The 27,298-nt window shown below is 35.7% G+C and overlaps 2 protein-coding genes across 4 annotated transcripts; one reads left to right on the forward strand and one right to left on the reverse strand.

Moving 5' to 3' along the window:
• The first annotated feature begins 27 nt into the window (after positions 1 to 27).
• LOC132904556 (uncharacterized) lies at positions 28 to 22,502 on the forward strand. 3 transcript variants are annotated; one of them, XM_060955173.1, is made up of 8 exons: positions 31 to 337; positions 7,982 to 8,105; positions 8,295 to 8,380; positions 13,804 to 13,896; positions 18,320 to 18,382; positions 18,717 to 18,854; positions 20,263 to 20,494; positions 21,163 to 22,502. In XM_060955173.1, exons 1-8 carry the CDS (start codon positions 263 to 265, stop codon positions 21,300 to 21,302), a joined length of 951 nt encoding a protein of 316 aa, XP_060811156.1. In that variant the 5' UTR covers positions 31 to 262; the 3' UTR covers positions 21,303 to 22,502. The 3 variants fall into 3 exon arrangements, with proteins under 3 accessions (XP_060811158.1, XP_060811156.1, XP_060811157.1); XM_060955174.1 differs by having other exon boundaries at positions 33 to 337; positions 18,717 to 18,800; XM_060955175.1 differs by lacking the exon at positions 13,804 to 13,896 and having other exon boundaries at positions 28 to 337.
• On the reverse strand, positions 22,194 to 26,900 carry LOC132904537 (facilitated trehalose transporter Tret1-like). The gene is made up of 6 exons (XM_060955139.1): positions 26,288 to 26,900; positions 25,958 to 26,135; positions 24,261 to 24,369; positions 23,903 to 24,165; positions 23,381 to 23,804; positions 22,194 to 23,253 (listed from the first exon to the last, which is right to left on the reverse strand). Exons 1-6 carry the CDS (start codon positions 26,794 to 26,796, stop codon positions 22,610 to 22,612), a joined length of 2,127 nt encoding a protein of 708 aa, XP_060811122.1. The 5' UTR covers positions 26,797 to 26,900; the 3' UTR covers positions 22,194 to 22,609.
• Between the last annotated feature and the right edge of the window lie 398 nt (positions 26,901 to 27,298).

The following is a 27,298-nucleotide window of genomic DNA, read 5'->3' on the forward strand; positions in this document are numbered from 1 at the left end:
CGAGTGCGCATGCGCCTGCTGGAGTTTTCGCGCCGCGAACATCGTAAAGGCCGGCAGTGAGAATCGAACTACCACACGTGCCGGTCCTCGGCCTTACGATCGAACAATGTTTTGGTGTCGTCGCTCACCTCTTTTGCATCTTGCTATTTCTGTGCAGCATGAGTTATATATATGATCATGTAGCAGACGCCAGTTTACGTATCACGAAATAATTTTTCTATTGGATGTATGTGTAATGTGCGATCACTCACGCGTTTAAAGCATGGCTATCATGCAATCCTGTTGCTGCTGGCGGTCAGTCAGGAGAGGTAGCTTCGCCTGTGCTATTTATTCCGGAGTAAGTATCGTATCATTATTCGTATCTTATTCTACCCGAAACATTCTCTAGATATCTTTCTTATTGACAAGTTGTCTACACTTTTTCGAGATAATGTTTCTCAGGCAATATGTATTTAGAGGTAAAATATACAATACCATAAACGTGACATATTTTCGTTGAAAACGTAACTATGTTGTCAACTGAGAGAGCAATCGAAATGTAAATATTTGATCGTGAAACAGTAGCATGATAAACGCTGGTACGTACGCGCGATAAAAGTACGTGTTTTATTACCAGTATGTAATACACAGTATTTAAAAAAGTGTAAACGAGTAAGTACGATATATTGGCGTGCACAGTGGAAAGAGTAAACGTGTTTCGAGGATTTATACTCTTATCGTGGCAATAAAATATTTTTACCTTTGCAATAAGGACTCATTACGACAAATGATACATTTTTATGGTTGCATTAACACACACAGTTGATACAATTTATTGTCTGCTGCCGTAATATACAATTGAAACTCTCAAATTTGAAAAATGGGGACTACGAAAAAATATTAATTGCTTGAAATGAAATTCTTAAATGAAAGCATTACATTAAATATAAGTAGCAATTTTTAATTACTTATTTATTTGTTTCCTCATATTTTCTCATTTAAACGCAATTTTCTTTAAGTAGTCAAAGTAGTGTATAACAAGGATATACGTTTTCAAAAATTTGTACCCATCAAGCATCATTTTATTAAAAATATGCAGTGGTAGCGAAAAAACATTCAATTACAATCTCAAGAAAAGGAACACAACTTCCTTTCAAAGGAAATAAATAGGTAAAAGTCCAAAGTTTTCTACCGTATGCAAGGGGAAAATTAAATATAATTAAACGAGGAATTGTTGTAGTCATGTTTCTAATGTATTTAGGCTAAAATGTAAAAGCTTTGCCCTATATAGTAGTAACAAGAAATTTATTAAACCGTACCAAGCTGTTGCATTAATTGAAAGAGAATGTATAAATGCACGATAGTAAAACGAGCAAGATTTGTTCTTTGCAACTTTCCTAGTGTTTTCCGCTCTAATAATATACATATATTTTAATCAACAAAAAATTAAAGAAAGAAGAAGAAAAATGTTAATAACCAGGGCATTTCTGATTCGTTTTATTTTTACTGTTATAAATATAGTATACTAATAACAGAAAAATGTATGCATTCGTCAGAATTAATGTATTTTACTGCTTTGACGAATCGTAAATAATTGTAAACAAGTGTACTCTCATAAAATATATTGCATGCTTGTAAGCACTTACGCAGAAGATCGTAAAAAAGTAGACAGATGTCTGTTTCTATTATTGCCTAAACGTTACATGCTCTAGTCACGAATCATCCTCGAAAGAATCAAATATAGAAACACTACCGAATATTTTCTATTCTTACGAAATACATTTAAAACAGCGATCAGTTAATTACCGATCGCATTGAAACTCTTTAATTAGGTTCGTAAAATTTACAATTGAAATGTTTCAACTCTGTGGAAATAATTAAAAGATTAAAGGTTCTTTCACAGTCTGCAAAACATGACAGAAAATCAATAACGTTCAACGCGAATTTGACTTGAACCAAAATTTTGGAAATTCATTCACTGTAGTTTACGGGCGCGAAGCGTGATTCGAAAGATTGAATTTTCGAAAACTAGGTAAATTATTCGTTGAATTTTCTCGATTGAATATGAATTTTCAATTTCTGTGCAAATAGTGAAAAATTTAATTAATTTTGCGTAATAAAAAATTATAATAATTATTTATTTGAAATTAATTTGCAAATGTTTCGTAGCAGTATACATTACTTTTAATACCTATCTGAAACATTATCAGTTTAACGCTGACAATGAGTACACAATTTATAACGGGTAAACTTATATATCACATTGTGTACAAAATTAATAGTTCACCATTCTGCTACACTGACTCGTCTAAGCTTGCAAGGCTCGTGTTCGACGTAGAGTTCGCGATAAAAAGCTTTGACATGCATTCAGATTTTACTAACTTCATTTAGATAGACGATGCATCGAGGAACATACCACCTTGATTTCCCTGATTATATACTCATAAATATCACCGAAATTTCAATAACAATAACATCCTTTCAGAATTCGCAACTTTATTTCGAAAATGACTTTATAAATTTTATTTTTTTACAAACAACACACAAACACCGAGTTTGGTATACCTAATTATAGCTTCGAATGGATATAAATATAGTTTCCATCGATCGGATTAAATTAAAGGTATCCTATATCGGGAAGTTTCTCACACATACGAGAGGCGTAACTCGGCAACAGAATTAATTGCTTCGAGTGGCTTGAAATAGAATTAACTTCTTGAAATTTCGAGGCCATATGTCCCTGTCAGGCTAGTTTTAACACCTTCGACATCATGTATTTACGATATTGCCTTCTACGTCGGATAACTTCAAATATGTACATTTATCGTCGAACTTTCCGATAAAAAGAACATATGTGTATACGTACCTATATCTGATAAAAATGAATCTAATAAATTTATATTTCCCGGGCTACATTTACATTGACCCGTGCAATATACCATCATACCAGCTACTATTTATTTTCTATTGTATCGTGATAGGAAATATAGAGGTCGATGTATTCTTAATCACGACATCAAATAGCGAGGTCGCATACCGAATCGATTTAAATTAAGACATGCGACGAATAAGTTTAATTGCAAATTTTTCGTTCCTCTGGAAAAGGACGAAAATTCAGTTGCCCTAGTTCGCTGATCAAATTTCGATAGAATCTACGTGGAAAAGTAAACGAAAGATAAATGCTGAATATACACGACTACAATAGAAAAATATTATGGCTTTTCGTGTAATTGTACAAAGTTTTAAAAACACCCAATTAGCAGAACATTCCCTGAAGAGAAGATATAATAAAATAGTAAAAAAAAATTAAAAGAGTCCAAAGGAGAATTAGTAGTTTTATCTAAATGTACGATAATTCCCGGAATAACGAACAAATTAAACTCACGTTACGACCTCGTCGATTTTAAAATGAAATGGAAGATATCGAGTAACGAAATTTAATTTAGACTGGAATTACGGGAAGAGGGTGGAACAGCTGTATCGGCAATATTTGATGCCTCATAAAGACGTGTCCAAATCGACTAGATTGCAGCGGAATACCAGGAAAAAGAAGCTCCTTTAAACCTTTATTACTTGACATTTTTTTGTTACGGGGTTGAAGTTTCGAATGGGAAGGAGGAGGAAAGAAAAAGGGAGATAAGAATTAAAAAAGTTTTGATGAAGGAACCCGATGTCCGACGTTGCGTGGATCAGGTTGCAAAGTGCAATTTATTTCAGTTAAGTCAAACTTGTGGGATACACTAACTTCGAATACATTAAGTAATTATGACGTGACACTACGCATAATATTTGTTATTTTCATGACCAATTCGTATAAACTTATGAAAAGGAAGATGAAATATTTTTAATGGAAGAGGCAACTTCTCCACAAATCATAAACGCCAAGCAATAAATATACCTACCTAAGTAAATTAAAATCTGCTTTGGAGCTTCTTTTCGCTCTGCTGGTCAAAAATGAAAATTTCTTGAATTAAAAGTTTTTGCAAAAGTTCGTAATAGAATAATTAACTCAAACCGAAGAGCTTCACTTTTAATGAAACATGTACCGTGTCTAGAAAGTTATCTAACTTGATCCAGAATAACTACGGGTAACATTCCATTATAACTTTGATCCACCCTAGACGTTTCTACTTATCATTGTCTAAAATGTCTTCACAAAGATGCAAATTTATCTACTCTGATATTTTTACATGTACTAATCCATTTCTATGAAACGTTTTTGGAACAACAAGAATCATGCGTTATACAAGCGTTAATATCCACCTCAAATACTATTCGAGAGATTTTCTATTATTATTCTAAAGAATTTCATACTGCAGGAAGCGTGATCCGACTAGGAGTAAAAGAGATTTTAAGCATAATCTTGAACACAAAAATTCGCGAATTTCTCTGTGGTGTTCAATTATTCACGAACAACAAAAGGCTTTTGCGTTCGTGATACTTATGGATATTTTAAAAGGCATACAGAGAGTTTAATGTCTGTTTAATTATAAATTATATCGAGCCTGGGGATTAAAGTATCATCCAAAGTAACGTGCAAAAGGGATTAAAGTATCGAGTAATCAGACGCTTCAACGTATAAACGGCACGATTTAATTGAAACACAGCAAATCGCATGGTCGTTTTAATTCGTACAACAACCGCGAGATCGGACACTTTCCCTGATTGGTAATTTAATATTGTTGCGTTTGTAGAGTGATTAAAGTTATGTTAAATTAATTAAGATCGGAATTTAATAGAATCGGAGGCGAGAAATACGAAATTTAGACGATCAGGTATTTTGATTACACGAAGCATTATCAAAAAAACATCCTTTCACAGGTACAAATTAATTTTCTATTTATAGATAGATTATTGTGATAAATTTGTGTGATAAATTGTATCATTTCTAATAATAATATTTCTATCAAAAATAAACAGTCAATTTTCTCAAAAGAAATATCAACTGCCGAAAGAAAAAAATTCCACCTATCTTTAAGAGAAGCTGTTCCTGCATTTGCGTCATAGCGCAAAATCTCTATTTACCTATCTCTCGATAGCATTTAACGAAAAGGAAACAAAAATGTTAGGAGAAAATAGGGCAGGATAAAAAAGCAGACTAATATTTTCAGAAAAACAACACGATATTCTTAAGTTCCGAATTTTACAAGCAAGTTATTGCACGTGTATAGAAAATAGAAGGAATAAAAAGTTCGAACTCTCACGGATACCATTTATATTCGACATCCAATATTGTTATGCTTGTATCGTTATAGAAATTCTCTATCAAGTTCCTCTAGCTAGAAAGTCATATCGGTCGGTCCTAGTAGAAAAGCCAACAATTCGCCTCTCGTCCTTTCAAATGGGCTATCAGCTCCTCGTAGATCGTCTTTTTTACACCAGCTTCGCTCCCTATTTCCTCTCGAATGACGGGTATAGCTCCAGTTTCGATGGCTTATTGAATTCGATGGGAGGAGCGCGGTTTCATGGATATTGCTTTGATTACAGTTTATTTCGCGATACAAGAAAATATCGTAGAACAGCGTTTCCAGTTGTGTTTTTAATAACACGGAGTAAAATAGAAATAAAAATATCTTTGATGAATTGTCGAAAACATTTACGTATCAAGTTCTATGTTTTTCGCGCGATATAACATCAGATACAATAGAACAAATATTCTACGCATTCTTGCCCCAATCGATTATTTGTTACGCTACCAAAACGTCAGCACCATTTTATATTTCGTGTTTCATTTTGACATGAAAATTTTTTGTATGCTCGATTTGTATCGATTGAAACCTGAGGAATGCAAATACCGTCATACGGGATACGAGGATGGAAATACGAACGCGATAATTCATCTCTGCATCAGGCTACGGATAAATGACGTTTCATATGTTTAGCTTTAATGGTGAAATACTGAAAGGGTGCTTTTATCTTTAGTACCATGAATGATAATCTCCTTTCCATTTGCTATCACATACGGAAAGGGGGCAAAAGCTCTTACTAGACTTCGTTGGTTTAACCTTCATTAATTCTGGACCATAGAGTTCACCCATTAGTTGATGATGTTTAGTTGCTACTTTATATTATCATCTGCTTATAGTTGAATTAAGCCGAACGTGTTTTGAACGTACCGGAATAAGCGATTCTGTTCGTGTCATTGAAAACGATCCTTTGTGTCACAAACTGCACCAAGTTTTACGTAAGCTTGTAACACGTGTTTTCATTAAACATGGAATTCTACGAGGCGCTTAAAATATATCGTAATATTTTTATGTAATTTTACATGCAATAGAGCTGGCATATTTTTAACAAAATTAAACCACGTGTGTAAGGTAAAATTTCTAGAAATGACTATTTCTAAATTAAGACAGAACCTACGTACATGTTTACGTACAGTTAGGTTGTCGAAGTGTGAAGCATGCAACTGTACAAGATCAAAGAAACGCGACCAAACGCTTTCTTTGCACGTTTTTAGACGTTCGCAAACTTGGCGACACGTTGGAAGCGTAAAATATGACAAAATTGGTCCAAGGACGGCGTAACTACCCAACAAGGGACAATGAGAGGGGGAAAGCAATTTCAATAACCTCTGTCACGTTGGATCGATCGTTCGTCCGGAGAACAGAGAAGAGTGACGCGACGCACCCCTCAAGAAGCACGCCTTTTACCACTTACTCATCCTTTTCAGCTGGTTCGTGCCTGTGTATCACGCGTATATACGCGTACCAACGCAAGATTCATAACGCGCGTCAAATCGACCAACGAATGATAAATGTTGACAAATGTGCGAAATACCAAAGTACATTTAGTAAAGTCGTGCTTTTTAAATGAAAGCGACTTTTCTTCCCTCGAGAGCGTAGATATCGCACAAAAGTCATTGGGAATGTTGATCGATGGCTACATTTTTTATCGTGCCCTAAAAACGTTGGATTGCGGCGAAACTTTGTTTACCTGTTGTTTTAATACAACTATAGCGAACACATCGATTTAACGAGATGAAGTAATGTTTGTGCTCTTACTTTCTAAGAGAATTACGTAAGTTCTATCAAAGAACGTATAAGTTACGTGCTTATGAGCACGGATTTATGAAATGGACTAGTTAAGGCTGAAAATGAGTTTCGAGGTCTGAGATGATTAAACTACAAAATGTAAAAGGGACTTAGAGCCGTGTTCTGTAACTTATGTTCGTGTTATTAATGTACGAAATATACGAAATATGTGAGATAAATCAGGCACAATATGGGGAAATAAGATCTTGGGATCATAAAGTTATAAATATTTTGTTCTGTGTTATGAAGTGGATACTCGAGAGGGATGCAATCTGAAGAGTTGAAGATTCCAATTTCAAAACAATACCCTGTTTCCATGGAGGAGGTTCGAGCATAAAAAGTAAAGGAACAAAAGTGGATCAATCGACAAGGATCCGATTGCAATCCGACTGAAGTGGATGGAGCAGAAAGAAAGGCAATCCTCGAACAAAATTTACTCCTATTCGTGGAAAAAATTTCAAATTCAATTTTTAATCAAAACGTAATTAGAGATAGATAATTTTTTAAAAGTTAATGCTAATTGAATGCATCAAATTACGTTTTAAGTACCTTTACACGTTACGCAGAAATTTCAACGGATTTAGGCTAATTAATTAATGAAGTCAAAGATAAACCACGATTCAATATTTGACCAGAGACAGAATACAATACCGAACTTTTACTTTGAACGAGTAGGAACTCAAACGAATTGATTCTCGATAGTAAAATAGTAACAGTTTCAAACACGAGGCGAGTGGAAGTTAAAATGACATCATATAATTACTTAACGCTGAATAAAAAGAAGATTAAATACCGATATTGCTACATTAAGTACACATTATTTGTTTCATTTCCGATATTCAATTAGCGCTTCGGTATTCCTGAGGAGCTCGATCCCCAAGTTGTTTCAACCAATGTACTTTTCTCGGTAAACTCGTAATCAGAATAATTCATGACGAATGGTTCGGCCGTTATTTGTTCTGTTTCAGATTTACTTTACCGTATTGGCGCTAACCACGGGTAAAGTGCTCCAGGGGGAGAGTCAATATCTGCGGGGGAATCGTTCGTTACCCGAATCCACCAGCTTCCTAGAACCAGACACCATATCTCCTAGTGAGTATTTGGCTGTAACAACAATGCTCACGGTGGATGCACCGGGAGAGAATTCTCCGATTCTATTCCCGTAATATAAATCACTAAGCGGTACAATCGAATTCATCACGCGTAATTACCTGAAATTATACTCGAGTTGCAAATTGAAAACAACGAGATCTCACGTTTAACATGATTCTATTCCTTCAGCGACAGTGCGGTTTAACGTGACGCTGCTTATATGCTCGTGCTGCGGTGTGATTTGCAGTATCCTGCTACTCTATGGCCTCTGTAAGGTAAGACGCTCCAAACATAACGCTTTAACACAATCCCATCGCGTTTTGTGCCACAACGTATTGCATGTGTTGTACGTATTGTAACATATTGTAACGTAAATATGCATTTTCACTTTGAATGAAAACTTTTGTCCAGCTTTCGTTCGTTGAAAGATTTGCAGTTAAATTGTAGATAGATGAATTTAGAACGACAGTTGTAAAACCCTCGTCGCTTAGATTTCTTTACGACAGATATTGTCTGAAATTTCCCGATGCACGTCGCGTTCTTTTGAGTCAGAGAAGTTTAAAGTTCCTTGTCGGTTTAAATTCGCGGTAAAGCTTAAGTTCGGATTAGAGTCCCGGATAATGTCATTTGCAAAGCACATTTCAAACAGGAAAATTAAGAGTGAAAAATTTATTTCAAAGTAACATATGAACCGTAGAAAAGATCGTACATTCATTTTAATTAACTTTTATAAGAAAATAGAAAATAAAAATATATTTCTGAATGTTTGATTTAGAACATATTTAATAACAAACTTACATATTAATACTAAACCTCAATGTAGCATTTTACTTCAAATGGAGGAAATTGATATTGAGATATCGACGAGTTTCTTGGGTGCTCACTGGTTGAAGCAAATTAGCATCGCTAGCGGCAGTAGTGTATAGACTATATAGTCGGACAACATTTCGAACATATGTACGCACGTACATGTATGTATACCTATAGAGAATTCTGGTTTATCAAAGAAGCTCGATGAATACTGTTTCGTACAATTTGAAAATTCCATCGTCCCAAACTTAGACTTGAAATGGAATATAATATCAATTTATTATAATCTCTTAAATATATAATTAATTAGTAAGTCATTCAAAAAAGATTACCAAACAATAAGTAAATACTTTTTTTTTCATTTATATCATTCTTACAAAATCGATTATTCTTAGATACAAATGACTCTGTTTAATTAAATTTCTAGAATCTACCAGTTTCGTGTTTCTCCCGTATTTCATTCGCCTAATTTTACACTGGAAAGATGTATTTTCTACGCACACCAGCGTTAAGCCGTGGTATTCATTCCTGTGACACGTGATTCTTGCGCGAAATGGAAGTTGTTAGCAGGGATAAGATTAACTCCGCGTTCAAAAATGTAGAATTGCGCGCAATCCCTCGATCGTTATGTCTAACATCAAAAGAGGATAACCGCGATAACGTAAGTGGGAAGAAATCACGGAAATAAAAATGCGACTAAGGGAAAAATGCGGGATCTCCGATCCTCTTGTATCAGATTTAGTCGCAGATGGAGAAACGCGGGTAGTTGGAAATTGTTTTTCCTAAAATCGATTATAAGAAAGAAAGAGGGAGCTGGGGATTGAATTTAAAGCAGCACCTGTGGAAATAAATCTGAATAATTTTCGATAAATTGAAATTACTTTCGGCACGAACGCTTTACTTCTGTCATCTGCTATAAGGTAATACATTCTGATTTTTAAATTATAAAAACTTCAGAAACTAACTTTCGAATTAATTTCAAATTAATTTCATACTATAAACTAAACATGTTACACAAATGAATTTATTAACCAAGAATTCGTTTCTACATAATCTTCCTTTTTCTCTTTTTTACTTTTTAAGAAAATGGAAGTCACAGTACACTTAGTGTGTAGCTGGGATTTTGTCCTCCAATCGTCTTATCGTCCTCGTATCGATCTTGCTATTAGTTCATCTCAAATGACAGACAAACCCGACCTTCAGGGCAGAGCGATGCAATTTTTATCATCATCCTGGAAAAAGTAGAAGCACGAATCTTCTGATATGGAAGGATCAAGGCAAATCGGAAATGAAGTTCCAGCTTGTCGAATCGAGAAAAATATCGTTTTCAGAAATATCTCTCGATGCCGAAATCCATTTCTATTTCGTTCCTGCATTTTACACATATTCGTACACGGTTCTTTTTGTATTCGTATTTAATTTAGGAAGCGACAAATACGAAAAGCAATAACAAGAACAACGTATTTTTAAGATTAAGGTTATAATTTACACATCGTCGCCTACAAAATGATACAAACGTATCATTTATGAGAAAGAAATATAGAGGACAAAGGTAATTAAAGTGTATGGTTATTTCAAAGCATTCGTTTCAATAGCAACCCTTGAAATCAGGAAGGGAAAAGACAGAGGAGAGATACTTGACGTAGTATCTAGTCAACGAGGGTACAGAAAATTTACGAGCGAGATAAGACTACATCCCCGGGCTGACATCAACCAACCGCAAAATTCCTTCCGCAGTTTTGCCCCGCAATTGAATTTTCGTTACCTATCTTTCAAAACAAGACGTCATACAAAATCGAACGTTTCTTCGTATAAATATTCATAGAAATAATTCGATGAAACATCCTTAATATCCTTCACTGATCGTTCACAACGGACAAATAGCTCACTGCGTACTTCTTGAACTAATACCTTAATAATTGATCAGATGAGAAACGTCGTATCATAGGTAACAAATACAATTTAACAAGCTCCTCTTCACGTAATGACCTCTTCATAGATTATCGCAGAAACAAAATCAAATTACTTATACTTTTAAAGCTTTCTTAAATCTTTTTTTACACAAAGTAAGATACCATATTTAATTACACTTTCGTGCTGAAAATTGACGTCATTAACGCCTCACAAACTTCGCGGTCTTTGAAAAACTTTTACCAAGCTTGTGAACGATTTATACCTCGGGGATTCTGTCGAAGAAAATATAAGTAGAGAAAAAGCAGGTTACTTTACTTGTACTTTCGAAGGATTTCACGCAGCTCGGTTACTTTGTTGCCACATCACCGCGCATGAAACTTAGAAACCAATCCGTGGTGAACATTAGCAAGGGATTTACAGCGATGAAACGCTTCTGTTAACCCCGGAGAGAGACTAACTTTTCAAAGTGGATTCCGTCGAATCCGTGATACGTTAACGCAATTAAGCTCGGCGAGCTAATCTCGATGTTGCCTCGATGGCGCATCCATCAGTCGTCAGAATCGTACACGTTCACCAAGTGAATGCTCCTTGGAACATGGAAAAACGTCCGTAAACCCGAGTAGAAATATCAATTTTCGTCACGGCGCTGATTTATCGACACTTTTCGCGTGCAATCGACACGACTATCACTCACGTTGCGAACAGTTCTCTTACGTAAAACACAAGCGCAACGTGATCGTTTCGAAGTGCCCTCTCGTTCGTGTCTACACGTCCGCCGAGGACAACAATAAATAGAGGAAAAAGATTCGTTCCTAGGTAGTATTTCCTTTTACAAGAAATATTTATTGTTCTCCTCTATCATCAATTAAAACTCGCTTTATTTGAATTATAGTGAAATTATAAAATATAATTGAAATCTATATCTTGTTTTTATTCAAACATTTCTTATCTGTTATTTTCTCTTTCTTTCTCTCTCTCTTTCTATGTAATAAATTCAACTAATCTTACTTGGTAGTTTAAAGATCCTGTAATATTTTTAAAATTCGATACGTCTTTAAAACAATTCTCTACGATCATTAAGTTAAATGCATGAAAGTTGAAAATAACATCTGGAAATTTGAAACATGCTTTTTTAATTCTACCTATTTAGAAATTGAATCTAGAGAAAATAAATTATATCAATATTGCTAAACAAGATTCAATATTGTCTTCGTATACGAAAAAAGAAGTAAATGAATTTAACAGATACCTTATATGGTTCCTATTCGTCGCTTAGTTTTCTAATTACTTGGCCGTAATTGAGATATTTATTAAAAAGAGGCTGTTGTTTGCCTTATCGATGTCGAGAAAAATTCTTGATAGATCCAAATTCGCGATTCCGGACACTAAATTCACAGAGCCGACTTGACATTCCTTCTTCGTATCGATCTACGCGTCCATTAATCATTGCGTGGCAAAACTACCGCGTTTATTTCGTGATAGTAACCGGCGATGAATAACCATGGCCACATTTCGCCAAGATCTCCAATTCAGAGTTTTACGGTTTCACCCTCTTCGTTCGGCTATTTGTCATCCGGCATCCATCATTTTTAACACGTTGCGTATCACGATATTTTTAGTTGGAATTTCCAAACAAGTGTGTGTCACGTATGAGATACCCACAATCTATCGTGTTCTCTAAAAACACATATTCTATGAAAACATTAATATTTTTGTTTTTTTTTTTTTTTGACGGAATCTATCGAAATAACACACTTTTAGAATTTTTTATATTTTAACGTCCTCGCTATGGGTAACCCAGTTTTTAGATACGGAATACTCCGAAACAAATTATAGTACGTATGTTCGCTCCTATGTGCACGCATGCTACGAAAAAAAATGATACGTGCTGACGTATGTTCTACAACAAAAACTCACATGAGAATGCACAGTTTTAATTATAAACTACCTTACTCAAAATATATGTTGTATATAGATATGCAAATCAGCTTTTTTCGCACAAGATATTCGTAGGCTTATATATGCTGGCAAACGTAACAAAACTTCAAACGAGGTTTAGTCTGTTTGAATCACATTTCAAAGCAGCCTGGTTTCGGGAACACAGTTGAAGACGGAAAATTGTTTCTTTGTGAGCTTACATAAGCGTAGTGCTGTGTCACGTGCCGCATTTTTACGGCAGTTTATAAAAGGAACCACAAAAGTAGCTCGTTTCGCTTCTAAAACGATGCTCAATTCTCGATACTCGAACCTTCTTTGCAAGTTATTGTTTTGTCTAGTACTTATCAACATTTAAGATCTCCTTTGTCTTCGTACGAAATATCGAATTACATTTAATGACAAATCAGATGACAGCATTGCAGCATAATAAATTAAAGAATAGAATGAATTTTCACTTTCCGCTAAAAATTAACCAAAAGATCTAATATTATGAATTTTTATGGCATGATGTAACTATGCGTCAAAGGATTAATAACGAAACATAAGAAAATTTATTTAATTTCAGAAAGCTTCGTTCTAAAATATACATCGATTATTTTGTAAAATGAGGAGAAATGACTTGGTTAATAGTCGTTTCAAGGCTTTGCAATGGAATTAAGTCCATAAGCGTAACAGCGGTAAATTATTACGGCCTTGTGCATAATTGCACCGTTTCTTTAGTCTAACGTAACAACTCGCGACTCTAAGAAAAGACGACACAATTGTCTTCCTACTCCATGGAAGAGAAACTTTCCACCCTTTTCCGTCGAGAGCTCGTCTAAACTCTTAACCCTCTGAGTAGACTTTACTTCGACAGTGTTCCTCGTTTTACCTTGGCGAGATGCAACGAGTCGGATCGAATGTTTCCAGAGGACGCCAGATAAACAAGGGGGAAAAAAAGATATTAAAGTTAAAGAGAGACTATGAAACTACTCCCTCGAAACCAGCCTTCTTCTTTTCCATTCATCTGTGTTCACGTTTGATCGACGTCTTTTAGGATCAACGTGTCTTTCTCATACCCTGGATCATCGTCATCGTCACGATTTGTTTTATCGATGTGGGACATTCCCTGTACCTGTTCATCGCTGCGGTAAGTACAATTTTCTTTAGATATACTAAGAAAATAACTTTAGAAGATTTTATATCAGAATAAAATATGTATAAAAAATATCGAAATTTCTAAAAGTACTCGATATATTACGTACATTTACAAAATAAATCGCCTGAAAAAACTCATTACGTGTTTCACATAAAACAAATGGATCTAGCAGTGAAAGTCGTGACGAAATTTCTATAATATTTTCGTTTGGTCCATCCATCCATTGATATTTTTTCCCTTTTTCGTGAGAACAAACCATATGATTTCTGGTTTTCGTGGAAAAAGAATACGCCTGTGATAATTGCGTGCTTGCGTCAGTCGGTGAGAACATCTATCTAAAAGAATGATACGTCGATGTTTCTTTCGCCAAACAAAACACAAACCACGGGAGGTCTCTCGTGGCAGCACGATTGGGAATAAAAGCTAAAAATGTAATTTCAAAAGAGATCATATTTCGAAGGCACGGGTAAGCATTCTCGCGCTTCGCTAACCCGCAATTTGTCGATGCGATTCTTCGCAGAAGCTTTCGATTACGAATTCTTCGACCCAGTTTCGGAAACTTCATTTTTAGGTTCACGCTTTTAAGTTACGACCTCTGGGTAATGAGACCTTTTCCAAACATTGAAACGTTGAATATGAAAAAAGCGTTCTTTCATTCGGAGAAAAAAGGTTCATTCTATCTAGTCGCTTTATTGGAACAAGAAATTTTGGACCGAATCCAAGCGAACTTGCATTACATCATAGAATCTCGACTCTGGCATGTTTTTTAACAAGCAAGTACTTTCGAAGAATCGGTTCAACTACTCTCTAATCTTTCCCCAACAAGCGCGATATCCGAATCGATCGATAAAATCATGGTCCGTACGTCTCTGGGAAACTTTATTCGTTTTTCGCTCAAAGTTCTTTACTCGCCCATAAGAAACTTTCGCCTATTTTTAAAATTGTATCCCTCGACAGCTTACAACTTTTATACAGCGAGTTTCGAACAGACACACAAGTGAAGACATTTAATGCCATTCGTGGATTATATCGAGCACTTCCTCATACGACACACAGCCACGCAATTACCGTTGTCCGGCGCTTTTTCTCTCGAAGAATTCATAGTATGACATAAGAAAGGAACATGAACTGTTTACCGGGCCGCAATCCAAACTCTCTTTCGGACTTTTCTCCTTTATTCTTCCTCTGTCGCTCTTCCGTCGTTTCATGGGCACGTTTCCCACAGCTGCCACGTTTTTCTCCGCAGTCGGTGCTAAAGGGGTTAGACTGTCGTTCAACCGTGTGATTCGAGAACGTCGAGTGCTTTTGTCTCGTGATTTTCATGTATTTCAGGCATCAACTTATCCTGCATTCGCTCATCTACCCTATTTTGATGTCTTTAAAGAAAAAACCTACTTTGCGTCTTCTGGTTCGTAACGCTGTAACATACGACAAATAACTTACGTATGCATTCGTACGTTTGAAAGCTTTCAAGATACTTCCTCGGGAAATGCAGATGTTCTGGATCAACGAGTTTGAAAGGTTACAACACATTTAAACGAACAAGGCTATTTAAAACTTGGTTACTCGTGGTATTTCAACGTTAGTAGCGAAGCTAATTATTCTATATGTTTGTAGTGTGTTAAAGAACTCGAACGAATTTATTTTAAATTCACGAATGCAAAACGTTTTGACGTCGTTAAGGAGTCTATCTATTCAACAGTCGTGCTGTCATGATGTTTTGATACTTATATGTAAATAGCCAACGTGTTTTGCATTTATATATCCACTCCACAGTAATACTGATCTAGATTCATGAAATCAAAACATTTGGACGTTTTTAATGAATCGGATGTGCTGTCTTTGCACAGATGAATCTTTTTACATATAGTTTTGGTAATTTGATAACTTTAACGTACCAATTATTCTTTTCTTTTTTATTTTGAAAGCGCAAACATTTGAAATAAATTAGCACAGCCAAAATATCATAGTGATTATTTAAGATAAGCACTGAAACACTAGTATGAAACTACTAACTAAACTGTATATGAAACACTTTCGACATGGGGATACGAGAGATTTCGAAGTACTTCGACCGCGCAATTAATGCGTCGAAAAGTTTTGTTGATTTAATTGTATCGCGACTGGAATTTTGTTGAACGAAAGCGACGCTTCACGAGTTTGAGCTGACAAGTTCTAAAAGTGCCAAATGCTGATTAAAATGCCAATCGAGGTAACTGTTTATCGCGATCTTTGGAAACTGAAGCCGATCCTTTGCGAATTACGTTAGTTGAAAGTGATTAATTTAACGAATCGAATTTTACCGTTTAGGATAGAAAAACTTTCACAAATAGAATTTCGATCATAATTGAATTTTCACAAAGTTAATATCAGGCATACTGTGGTATCATAATTGCGTTAACTACGGTATCTTATCTTATCACAGGCTACTTAATTGAGATTTCTGTAGCCACCTGTGTACGATGAAGATCAATTCTTGGTTAAATCGTATTATATCACTTCGCGTATACAATGGAATGTGATAACATCATTGACCTATTCAAATCGGATCAATAAGCAACAGCCGAATGATAGGTATAATTCCTTTCGTGACCAAGTTAATAGACACAGAAGTTGACGTTGAAATAATGACAAATACCAAGATAAACAAAATTCTAAGAACAAGTAAGTTAAAAAGTAGCTACTGTTATTGCAGAGAGATCTCAATTTTTCAGTGAAATGGTTCTCATATGTCACTCTGTTTAAAAGGAGAAATACAAGAATGGTAGAACAGTGAAGCAAAATATATCCTAAAAGCACACGAATTATAAATGCATGAAAATGTGCGAAACGGATAAATATGCAACGATATAAACGAGAATATAAGAGTATAGTCATGTAAACGATAATACACAGGGGAAAATGCACGTGACTGGAGTCGCATGCCAAGTGTATTCCGTGCACCAGGCGGCCAGATGCAAAAGTTCATTCTGAAATAACAGCGCATCTGACGGTATTGCACGCCGCGCCGGTACGCGCAATCTTCATTAACGTTCTTACTGTTTGCGCGTCGAGCTTTTTTCTCGTAAAGCAAAAACAACGGCGACAAAGTATTCTTCATTCTTTCCCTCTTTCTTCCTTTCATGTACGAATATCAAATTATCATATCATTATTAAGTCAAGAAGTCGGGCATTTTTTACTCGTAAACGCGTTCCCTGTTTTAATGGCCTTTTCCCCATCGGAAACGGTAACGAGAACCGGTAACATCGATGCAAGATATCGCTCGTAATTACACAAACTTCTATGAACTGATGCACTCGTCCTCTAAGTTAACGATACATTTCGTGGCTCTGTTACGATGCAGTTACATAAAACAAAGGGAAATTTGTTCGCGAAGTTTCTTTGTTAATCAAAGATTGTCAATTAGAACGTGTACATTTTTCTGTTAAAATGTATACATTTTTTATTTTCTTGATATGCGGAATCGATTAATTATAAATAATCTAACATATAATCGAACGATATTACGAGTTTAATATAATTACAATCGGATTATCACTAATTAAACAGTAATTATCTAATCAAACAAATAGCCGTACCAGAAACTCAAATATTTGGACATTAGCGTTTAAAAGTCGTAACTGAGTAGTCTAATGCAAAACGTTTTCGTTCTATCTTCGACCGAAAACACGATTGTCGATTTTATTTCTTTCTTATTGTATTGCTTTTGCATCGATACAACTTATCCGAGTGCAATAAAATTTCCGGTGAACTATCAAGGATCGACAGAGATGATTTTCTTCATGACCAATTTGCGAAATCTGTGAACGAATTTCGTCGTGAAATGGTTCAGATTACTTTCCCCGATTGTTTCGATGAACGATTTGAATCGAAATTGATCAAAGTTATATTCGGCGATGCTGTTATCCTATTCATAATGAAGAAAAATCAAGAGTCCTATTTGTTGTATAGTACCTACAACGTCAAAATTTTAAAATATATCTTTTCTACATAATATGATCCCTTGTTAAAAAGTCAGACAGCACAGCATGCAAACAACGTTCAATGTAAATTTACTCCTCATGAAAGGCTTTTGTATTAACTACCACGTACTCGCCGCAGGGAATCGAATAGCATTTTACAGCCGGTCTACGCTCAATACATAAACTCGATGCGAATAATAGCAAACATCAACCTTTTACTGCCTCCCTGTAATCGATTTCAGGAATTGCAACGATTCCTCAATTGTCCGACAAAATCTGTATTATTACAGTGCATCCTTTAGGGTAACTATAAAGGAACTACGATGATGGTTAGGAAGAATTGTAGAAGAAAAAATAATATACTGTAAAGTGTTATATTACATTAATTATATCACATTCGCAAGATGTTCGTTGAATCGAGTAATTTAATTTTATCCCGATCTTGTTTCAGTCCACTTTTGACCCGACGAAAGTGATGTTATACACATTGAACTTCTTTCTTCTCTGCCTGAACGTGAGTATATATACATTTCAGGAATCAGTTTGTGTAAAAAATAATCACATTCGATAGATATTTCAATTTTTTCTTTAATTAAAATCATTCATCTATAAATCATCTATGCTTTTAATTAATTTCTAAAATACGCTTTCTTCCATATAATGCAACTTTGTTGAAGCACAACAGCATAATGTACCATCGATATGCCTCACTTGCATCGACTTCTGTTTTTCGTTCCTGACCTTGATTTTTATTTTCAATTATAAAACATAGGTAGAAAGAATGTGTTACGTTATCAGATGACCAGACGCCGGCTTATGGGCTATATCCCACGTATCCTTTACTTCAGATATATTCCGTGTTGTGCGTGATCTCCCAGTATCAAGAATATATGGCCGGTCGAGGCACCGTCGCGGATGACTACGAATACAGGGTCAGTATTCTGAGAGTCTCTCAACGGAAAGAGGAACGGAATAAGGGACGAAAAGTTAAGTGTACTAACTGTATTGTCGAATAGTTAGCGTATTATTGTCGACGAAACTAATCGTGAAAATTATAAATAGGTTCGAGAGTAACGCCTGATAAAACATTGAAGTTTATTATTTAGTCAACATATGATATATGAATTTCATATACGACCCCAAGACAATTTTTTCTTGTCCCGAGAAATCGGCTACTATTATTAGATTGCGGTGATAAATATACTTTAGAACGACATTAAATAACGATTGTCTCCACAAAATTATTGTTCCCATTATGTTGTAGTGAAAGTTATAAAGAACGAGCAAGAACTTCTTCGAAGGAAATCCAATTATGTCTCACCATCCCGGAAATTCTACTATTCTAAAAAAATTAGTACTCCAAGGCTGTGAAAAGGTCTCGAAAACATCGATATTGGACAATCTTATTATCCAAATGGAAACTTTCTGTTGCTTAATCTGAATTCTAATCCATCATCGTTGTTTCCTTTCTCATGCTATTCACATGGTTTCTTCAAATGCTTACGCATTCCATTAATTCACAATAAAGTCGTACACGATAAAAATAAAAAGAAAGAACCATGTATAATGTATAATGCGACAAAAAGAAGATTATTGCGAAATATTTTATCGCATGACGTGTCATTAACACAGATAAGTCGCACGATCAATTTTTATTGCTCCATAAAAGAATGATAATAGTACGCAACAATTCGAAGCAATCATAAACAATTGCGCTTGATATTAGATAATTAAAGACTGTGAACAGTATCGCATATTGGATTCTTCGGATTAAAATTATTTATCACGATAATATGTAGAGACACTTATATGCAATAGATCATACACCAATGCAAAGAGGCTAACCTGATGCTATCTTCCGACATTGATTAATGTAGATTGTGTTACTGATGACGTTATACATGCACGTCGGTGTACAGATCGAGCTCGTATTATTAGCTCTCTTCGAACAGCGTTTGACGTTGCGACATCCCTCGTAGCGAAGGTTGCTCGAATAAGCGTCATTCAGAATGACTGACATCCAGAAAATTCAGGATAGCACCGATCTCGTCTCTGATATACGTTCGTCCACTCGATAAAATACGATGTAATAAAACGTTTCCTTAAAAATATCCCAATACAAATCGCGGCAATCAAGATTAATTCAAACACCATAAAACAAAAAGTTCGTTCGCAACCTTCGTACTGGCACGAACCAGATTATCTCGGACGATCTTCAATTTCGATTAAACTCCTCTCGCGCCAGCTCTCGTACACGAAACTCAGTTATCTTGCACTCGCGCTGGAGTTTCAAAGAAAAACTGAAAAAACTCCGTTTACTCGTTATCTTTCGAAAAGAAGTCGATTGCATCGAAATTCAATTATAAAATGGGTCTTATGAAGTGACCTTTGAAGGTTCCAGCAGTGAGGTATGCCATTCAGCCGCCGACTACGACTGCAACGTCCTGTTTGAGTTCTCGAAGGGCGCCGACTAACAACGAAACCAAAGCGACTGCAACACCGACGCAGAGTCCTACCACCGGCCAGAATACTCTCTCCTTGGAAAAAAGTCCTGTCACGGGACGACCATCCAGGAAACACGTCCAGTTCCCTGACACGGCGCCCGACAGCCAGAATGGAAAATCCGGTAAGTGCACGCTCGCTTTCTGCATGCATATGCACACCTCCATTCCATTCTGCATTTCTATTCTGTATTCAAAGAAACAGATTAACTTAACTTCATTTTTTCTGAAATTGAATCATGTAAAATTTAACAACGCAAACTAAAATGCTAAAATAAAATTTCAGTGACATTTACAAGCCTGATAGATGAGACAAATTAACTTCAGAAGCACGCAATATGAAATTTCTAATTTATTGTATTATCAAACGGTTCAAACGGATAATTATATCGTCGACCTAGTTTGTAGCTTTGCTCCATCTTAAATTGATCGTAGAGAAGAGCGGTTGTTTCAGTTAAAGGCTAGGACACACAGAGTTTGAGTTGTTACTTACGAAGTGTAGTGGTGAAGAGTAGTGGTGAATAAATTATAGGGATCACTTGTACGTGCGAGTTAACATCGATGGAATTCACTTTGTCGCTTATTCAAACAAGATTCTAGGAAAATATGTTTTTGATCTTTTTCATTATTTAAATTCGTCTGTACGTAATACGTGCTTCTATGCTTTCTCTTTATGCCACAACTATCACTTACCTTGATCTGTGCCTTCCTGTCGCCATGCTAAACGAATCAACGGCAATTTCGAAACATCACATTCTCACTATGCATGTATGTCTACGTATATATGTTTCAGAAGTTCCAATCACGATGTTGGTACTTCAAATGGAAGCAGAGAACGAGCACGCGACATCGTCGACCTCGTTGAAGCTCGAGGAAGCCACGATCGATCAGGTTCTTCTGTCTCAGAAAAATAGCTATAGTCAACACACCTGAAGTTTAGACTTTGCCTGTACCATCGACGTGAAAGCTAACAACAAAATTTTCTTGCCATTTACTGCCGGTTCTCTTAGCTCTCTGAGAAATTCATGCGGCTTACGAATGGTTTCACACCACCAATGAATAATTTATCCTCGTAAAAGACGTCCTCGAGTACAAGCTAAGCTGTGAGACAAGAAACCGACGGTTGAACACCATCGCTATGCTAGTTCACTCAACGCGATGGTCTATTCTTTATATCAGCATTTTGATCGATTGCCACCTCTGCTCTGTCGGTTATTTCCAACTGATAGTACCGCATATCTGATTCTTTGGTTTTCTTGCGATATATTTACTAAATTTGCGATAGTATTACATTTCGTGCTATATTATCGTTACAAGTCAGTTAAAATTGTCACAGGAAAAGCGTCATCTCGCGAAATATACTCTACTGTCATTCGAAGAAATTTAAGACGTTCGCGCAGAATTAATGTCTTAATTTCATTTATTGGTATATCCATACGTGCTAGGTTCTTTGGGTTATCGCGGAAGCCGTAAAGTGTACAGGTGCAGAATCAGAGGCGATCGAGTTAAATGTAAGGACAAACGTTTGCGCAACTGTCGATCAATATTGACGCCATTCTGTGACGATTCTGTTGTCACGATAACGAACTTTGATCTTCCAATTGAAGATTAGCGCTTCAAACAATACTCCAACTACTTCAGAAATCGATCAGCTTAATCCAATGTCCGATACTGTTTCGAAATGAATGAACATCCCTGTGTCTTTAACAGAATGTACATTAAACGCGAGTAAAATTGTGCAATCAAGCTGACCAATCGTATTTTTGTATTATACATTTTTAAACAAATTTGTATTTTCTGGCGGAAAGAGAGCATTCTTTCTCGTTTACAATGCAATTTTTGGAAAATTATCTATTTCGTATCGATTCAACTACAACCTTGTCGAGTTACAATGCTTGTTCCCTGGTTTCTATTACGGATTACGCTGCTCGAAATTCACCCGCTGCGAAGTAAAGTATGTACGATTCCAAATATCGATATGAACTCGGCGATTTCCAGACTGTTCGTATCCTTAAATGTACATATTATTGTAAATTACAATATGTGTCGCAGTACCTGTTTACATAGGTTCCAAAATGGACTTTTAAAAGGTTGTTCTAACATTTTCAATAAATAATTTATGTGGTTTTTTAATAGATACTATTTTTATTTTTCGACAACGACATCTTCTCATAATTAATCGTGAACTTTCAAGCTTCTTAACTCATTACACCTTTCAACCAAAATAATGGCCTGATTAATCACTTTTTCATTCCCTCGATAAAATTCTTCCTAATTTGCAATAACGATTTTCTTTTCGTTTCCGGAAAGTAAAACACTAGAAAGAAGATACTGAACGTGTTCAGACCGGAAATAAACCAAAAGACAAAGGAATATGCGTTGTGTTTGAACATGATCTCACTCCAGACACGCAACGCGATAAACGACCATACGAAATTTATACAGAAACAAAAGCTGATACACGTTGCTTTCGCGTAGACTGGAAATATTTCGTTTACAACAACGAAAGGTACACCGGCCAATCCTAAAGAGAAGCTTATCGTGTAAAATAATACTGCTACGAAGGACAACAGCCGAAGATTCGTGGTATCTATGGCGTTCTCTTGCATGCAGAAGTAGACAGCCAAAAGGAAACTGCAACTAGAAACGCCTATGGTGGATATAACCATTAGAGGTCTTCCTCCTAAACGATCCACCAAGCTAATGCACATAAGATACGAGATCAGATACACCGTTGCTAAGACGATGCTGGTGTAGACCCCCTGCAGTTGAACGTCGTGGATCTTCTCGAAGATCGTTTGGGCGTAACCGATAAGAATAATCGAGCTTGAGAACGCTTGCACCGTCATTACACCTGCGCCGATTAAGATCGCAGCTTTTCCTCCTAAAATGTCGAATATTTAATACGTTGTAAGCTATGAAATTGGCGACAAGGTTTGTTTTATGTTCGATACTACAGAGATTTATAAATTTTTGAATTTGACAAAGATTTTTTCAAAGATTTTATTTACCTGACTCAGAAATTAAGTGTAAAATAGAAGACAATATCCCATTGCATCGAGGACTGGATTCGACCGCTCTAATAATAGAATCCATTTCCTCGGTAACGTCACCCGAACCGCGCAAGAATATCAAAGAATCCATGGCAGCTGCGAATTTTTTTCGGCGCAGCAAGTAATAAGGAGTTTCAGGGCACCAAATGAATATCAGGAATTGCAGCATTGCCAATGATATCGCCACGTAAGAATATTGTTGCACGGTGCTAAATGAGCCGATTACACAGCCCAAAAGATTACTGCAATAATGCATTAATACGAAGCAACTGCACAAGGCACCACGAATATGCGCAGGAGAGATCTCTGTCACGAACATCGAGCCACTCGTTAAAATTATGCCACTGACAATCCCGCTTATGAAACTGGCCATGTACAGATTCTAAAAATAGAAAAAATCACGTTTGAAAAATATCACAAGTTCATTATGCTTTTAAAATGTGTTACAAAAATTCGAGAGTGTTCAGATTTCATATTTACCAGAATCGATGGATTCCATATTCCTAGTAACCAACTTAGGCAAGTTGGGATAATAGTAACCAATATCGAGATTTTTCTGCCTAGAAAGTCAACGATGAATATCGAAAGAAAGCAACCGAACGCTGTTCCAAGTTTTAATAAAGATACTATCCAGGAGGCTTCGTCGATAGCGATTTTGAAAGGAAAATTGTCGACTGAAGATTTTGTTATCATTTGTGACGTCCATTCCAAAAAGAGGCCCGCATTTAATTGGATCAAACACACTGTCTTAATACAACAATTATCGATATCATAATTTGTAAATTAATAATTCACTTTCATATAAAATAGATAATACCATTTATAGAATTTCCCTTACCTACGAAAGTTATCAAATAAAGTCTTGCATTCGACATGTTCGCAACTGCCACGTGACACACTGTTCGAACGTTTTCACTAGGAAAATTTAGATTTCGCGACGAATATACCTAACTACTTCGATAAGAGTTTTCTATTAGTCTTTCCTTCGTAACTATTTCGAAGGTGAACAAGCCGCGATAACGATTGTTCCAGCAATGTATTTTAATTATCATGATTCCACGTAAGAATGCTTCGAAAGCAACTACAGTAGATGGAAGTGTATGCATAAAATAAGTAATATTTATTTTACTAGACATATTAGTTACGTAAATAATATCCGTGCGGAAATTCTAAACAGTTCCCATTTCATATCTATAGTATAATCATCTTTTACATGCACAACCATCATATGTACCGGTATGTATTTGCAATCTACAACACAGATAACGACATTAACTACTTGAATGTTAATGTTATGTGCGGCATGGATAACTAAACGTTGAACATTAATTTCATTACATTTATTTAGTTTATTGTTAATTTTTTCAGGGAGTTTTATGAAACAACGTATGTATCTTCCTGCATTACTTGGTGTTTTTCTTTTTGTGAATAAACAGAAAACTCTGTCAAAATAAACATTTGTTATCAAACAGAAAAGTACTTTCATGCATGTATAATAACTACGATGTTTATCAATATATAAAGTAATTTATTTATAAACAATCAAATCTTTTCATGAAATCACGGTGTAACAGTTGGTTGTAGATTACATAATTACACGTGAGATACGTATTACGTCTGACCATTGTCCGAGATCACTGTCAGTAGTAATGGTTTATATACGCTAAGCCTCAGTAGTAACAAGCTTTATGGATCAGACTGCAATTTATGCAATCTAATAACCTAGCTAAGTTGCAGGATATACATGATAAAATCAGGCAATAAATTATATTTGCCTATCAATTATTCAATTCGTTTAATTATCAAATAAAGATCAAGTATGAATACTGGAAATATTTCTTTTTAATGAACTGTACGTAATGTTCAATCCATTATGTTCAGTGAACAATGTTCGAGAAACTTTTAATAGACTTTATTAAGGTTAGAAACTAAAGAGAAGCGGAAGTTGCTTATATGATGAAATTTAATTGCAAGGGAACACGGTAACAAAGTGGCTTGTGCTAGCCGTGTATGCAAAACATGTTTCAGGCATGTAACGTTGCACTACTCTACTAACAAGCCTTCCCTTAGAACACCTTCCCTTTATTATGTTACAACCTGGGATCTTGAAAAATATTTTTAAAGATGAAGTTCCAAACGCCGAATAAGACATTATTCTGTACTTAACGAAGTATTATTACGGAATTGAATTACATACACAGAGACAGACTTTTTATTCCCTAAAATGTCTTGAATCTCCCTGAAAGTCTTGCACTTCGTTTCAGGTAGTAGAAACACGATAATCAAAACATTTATGATGGTAAAACCCACAAATACAAAGAACATCACGTACATACCGATCTCCTTCATTACAATGCCAAACATTTTACTGACTATGCACAGACAAATAGTACTCAAACATGATTGATACGCAGCACCAAACGTTTTCACATTCGGGGCAAAAAGTTCGGAAGTAAGAACATACATGATGGACGGCTGACCCAAAGATGTCATGAATGCGAAGAGAAAAATACCGATTACTGCGATACTACTTACAACGTCCACGTGATAATTTTTCTCCAAAAGAAAACTACATGTCCCTATGATGAAGCTAGATATGCCACCTCCAATAACCGATATAAGGAAGATAGTTTTGCGACCCATACGATCTACTAGCAACATGGTGCACACAGTACTCACACATCCGATTGTTCCTGTACAGCTAGTTAAGAGTCTGTACAACATAAACAAAACATAATTCTTAAATCATGGAATCTAATTATTAACGCGAATATATTTATACATTTTTCCATGAGTATAAAATAATATTTAAATAGGACATTCGACAAAGACACGTCAGATGATTAAACTTAAAAGCATACGTACTTCATGCTTGATTTTTTTCCGAAAGCAATGAAGATGTCATTGATATAAGCCAAGATTATAGCATTGCCAGCAAATTGAGACGTGACGACGATGGAAGTAACAACGAGAAGCACTTTTCGATTGTTTGACACGAGGAATAAGTCCTTCCATTTGCATTTCGCCGCACAATTCTCCGTATCTCTTACAATCATTTGTATTTCCTTCTCTTCAAAAGGTTGCCGAAGTCGCGTCAAAGATTTCTTTGCTTCTTCATAATTTTTATGGAGCACCAAATAATATGGCGATTCTGGCACAGTCAGCAAAAGTAGTCCCGAAAGAACGACTAACGTGGTTGGAAAAATAAATGTGTTTTTTGACGGCACGAAAGCGCTGTATATGTACATTAATAAAACTCCGAGTTTCGTTGAAAAAGCCTGACTGGAAGTAACCATACCACGATGATTCACTAGCGCTATCTCGGAAAAATATATCAATATTAATGGGAAACACATTCCTGCACTAATACCCATGACTGTTCGTATTGCATAAATTGCCTGAAAATAATGATTATTTAAATTTATCAATAATATATGAAAAAAAATTTATCTTGAAGAAATAATTATTATACGTTCAATGAAAAAGTGTCTTGTTCGATAGTTATACCAAAACTGTGTCATACAGAAGAAGCATCATCCAACTAAAGAGAAGCGGTATTAGAGAGCAGAATAACATGGATCTCCTGCCTATGTGGTTTCCCACAACAAATACTATGAATCCACCAATTAAATCTCCAATTTGTGGGATTGAAGCGATCCAGGTTATTTGGTCGATCGTTGCATTCAGTGATGAATTTGCATTCTCCAAATTTTCTATCAACCAGGGCGTCCATCCAAGATGAATGCCCAGATTAAGCGTAAGTATATTCACTGCAAGAAAATGGTTGGATATATCGGACCATATGTATGATACGTTAAATATAAAATAGAAATACGTACCTACAATTATCGATCGAATATATGTTCCGCTCGCCAT

The sequence above is a fragment of the Bombus pascuorum genome, chromosome 2 (genome assembly GCF_905332965.1).
Source record: "Bombus pascuorum chromosome 2, iyBomPasc1.1, whole genome shotgun sequence".
In the NCBI taxonomy this organism is placed as follows: Eukaryota; Metazoa; Arthropoda; class Insecta; order Hymenoptera; family Apidae; genus Bombus; species Bombus pascuorum.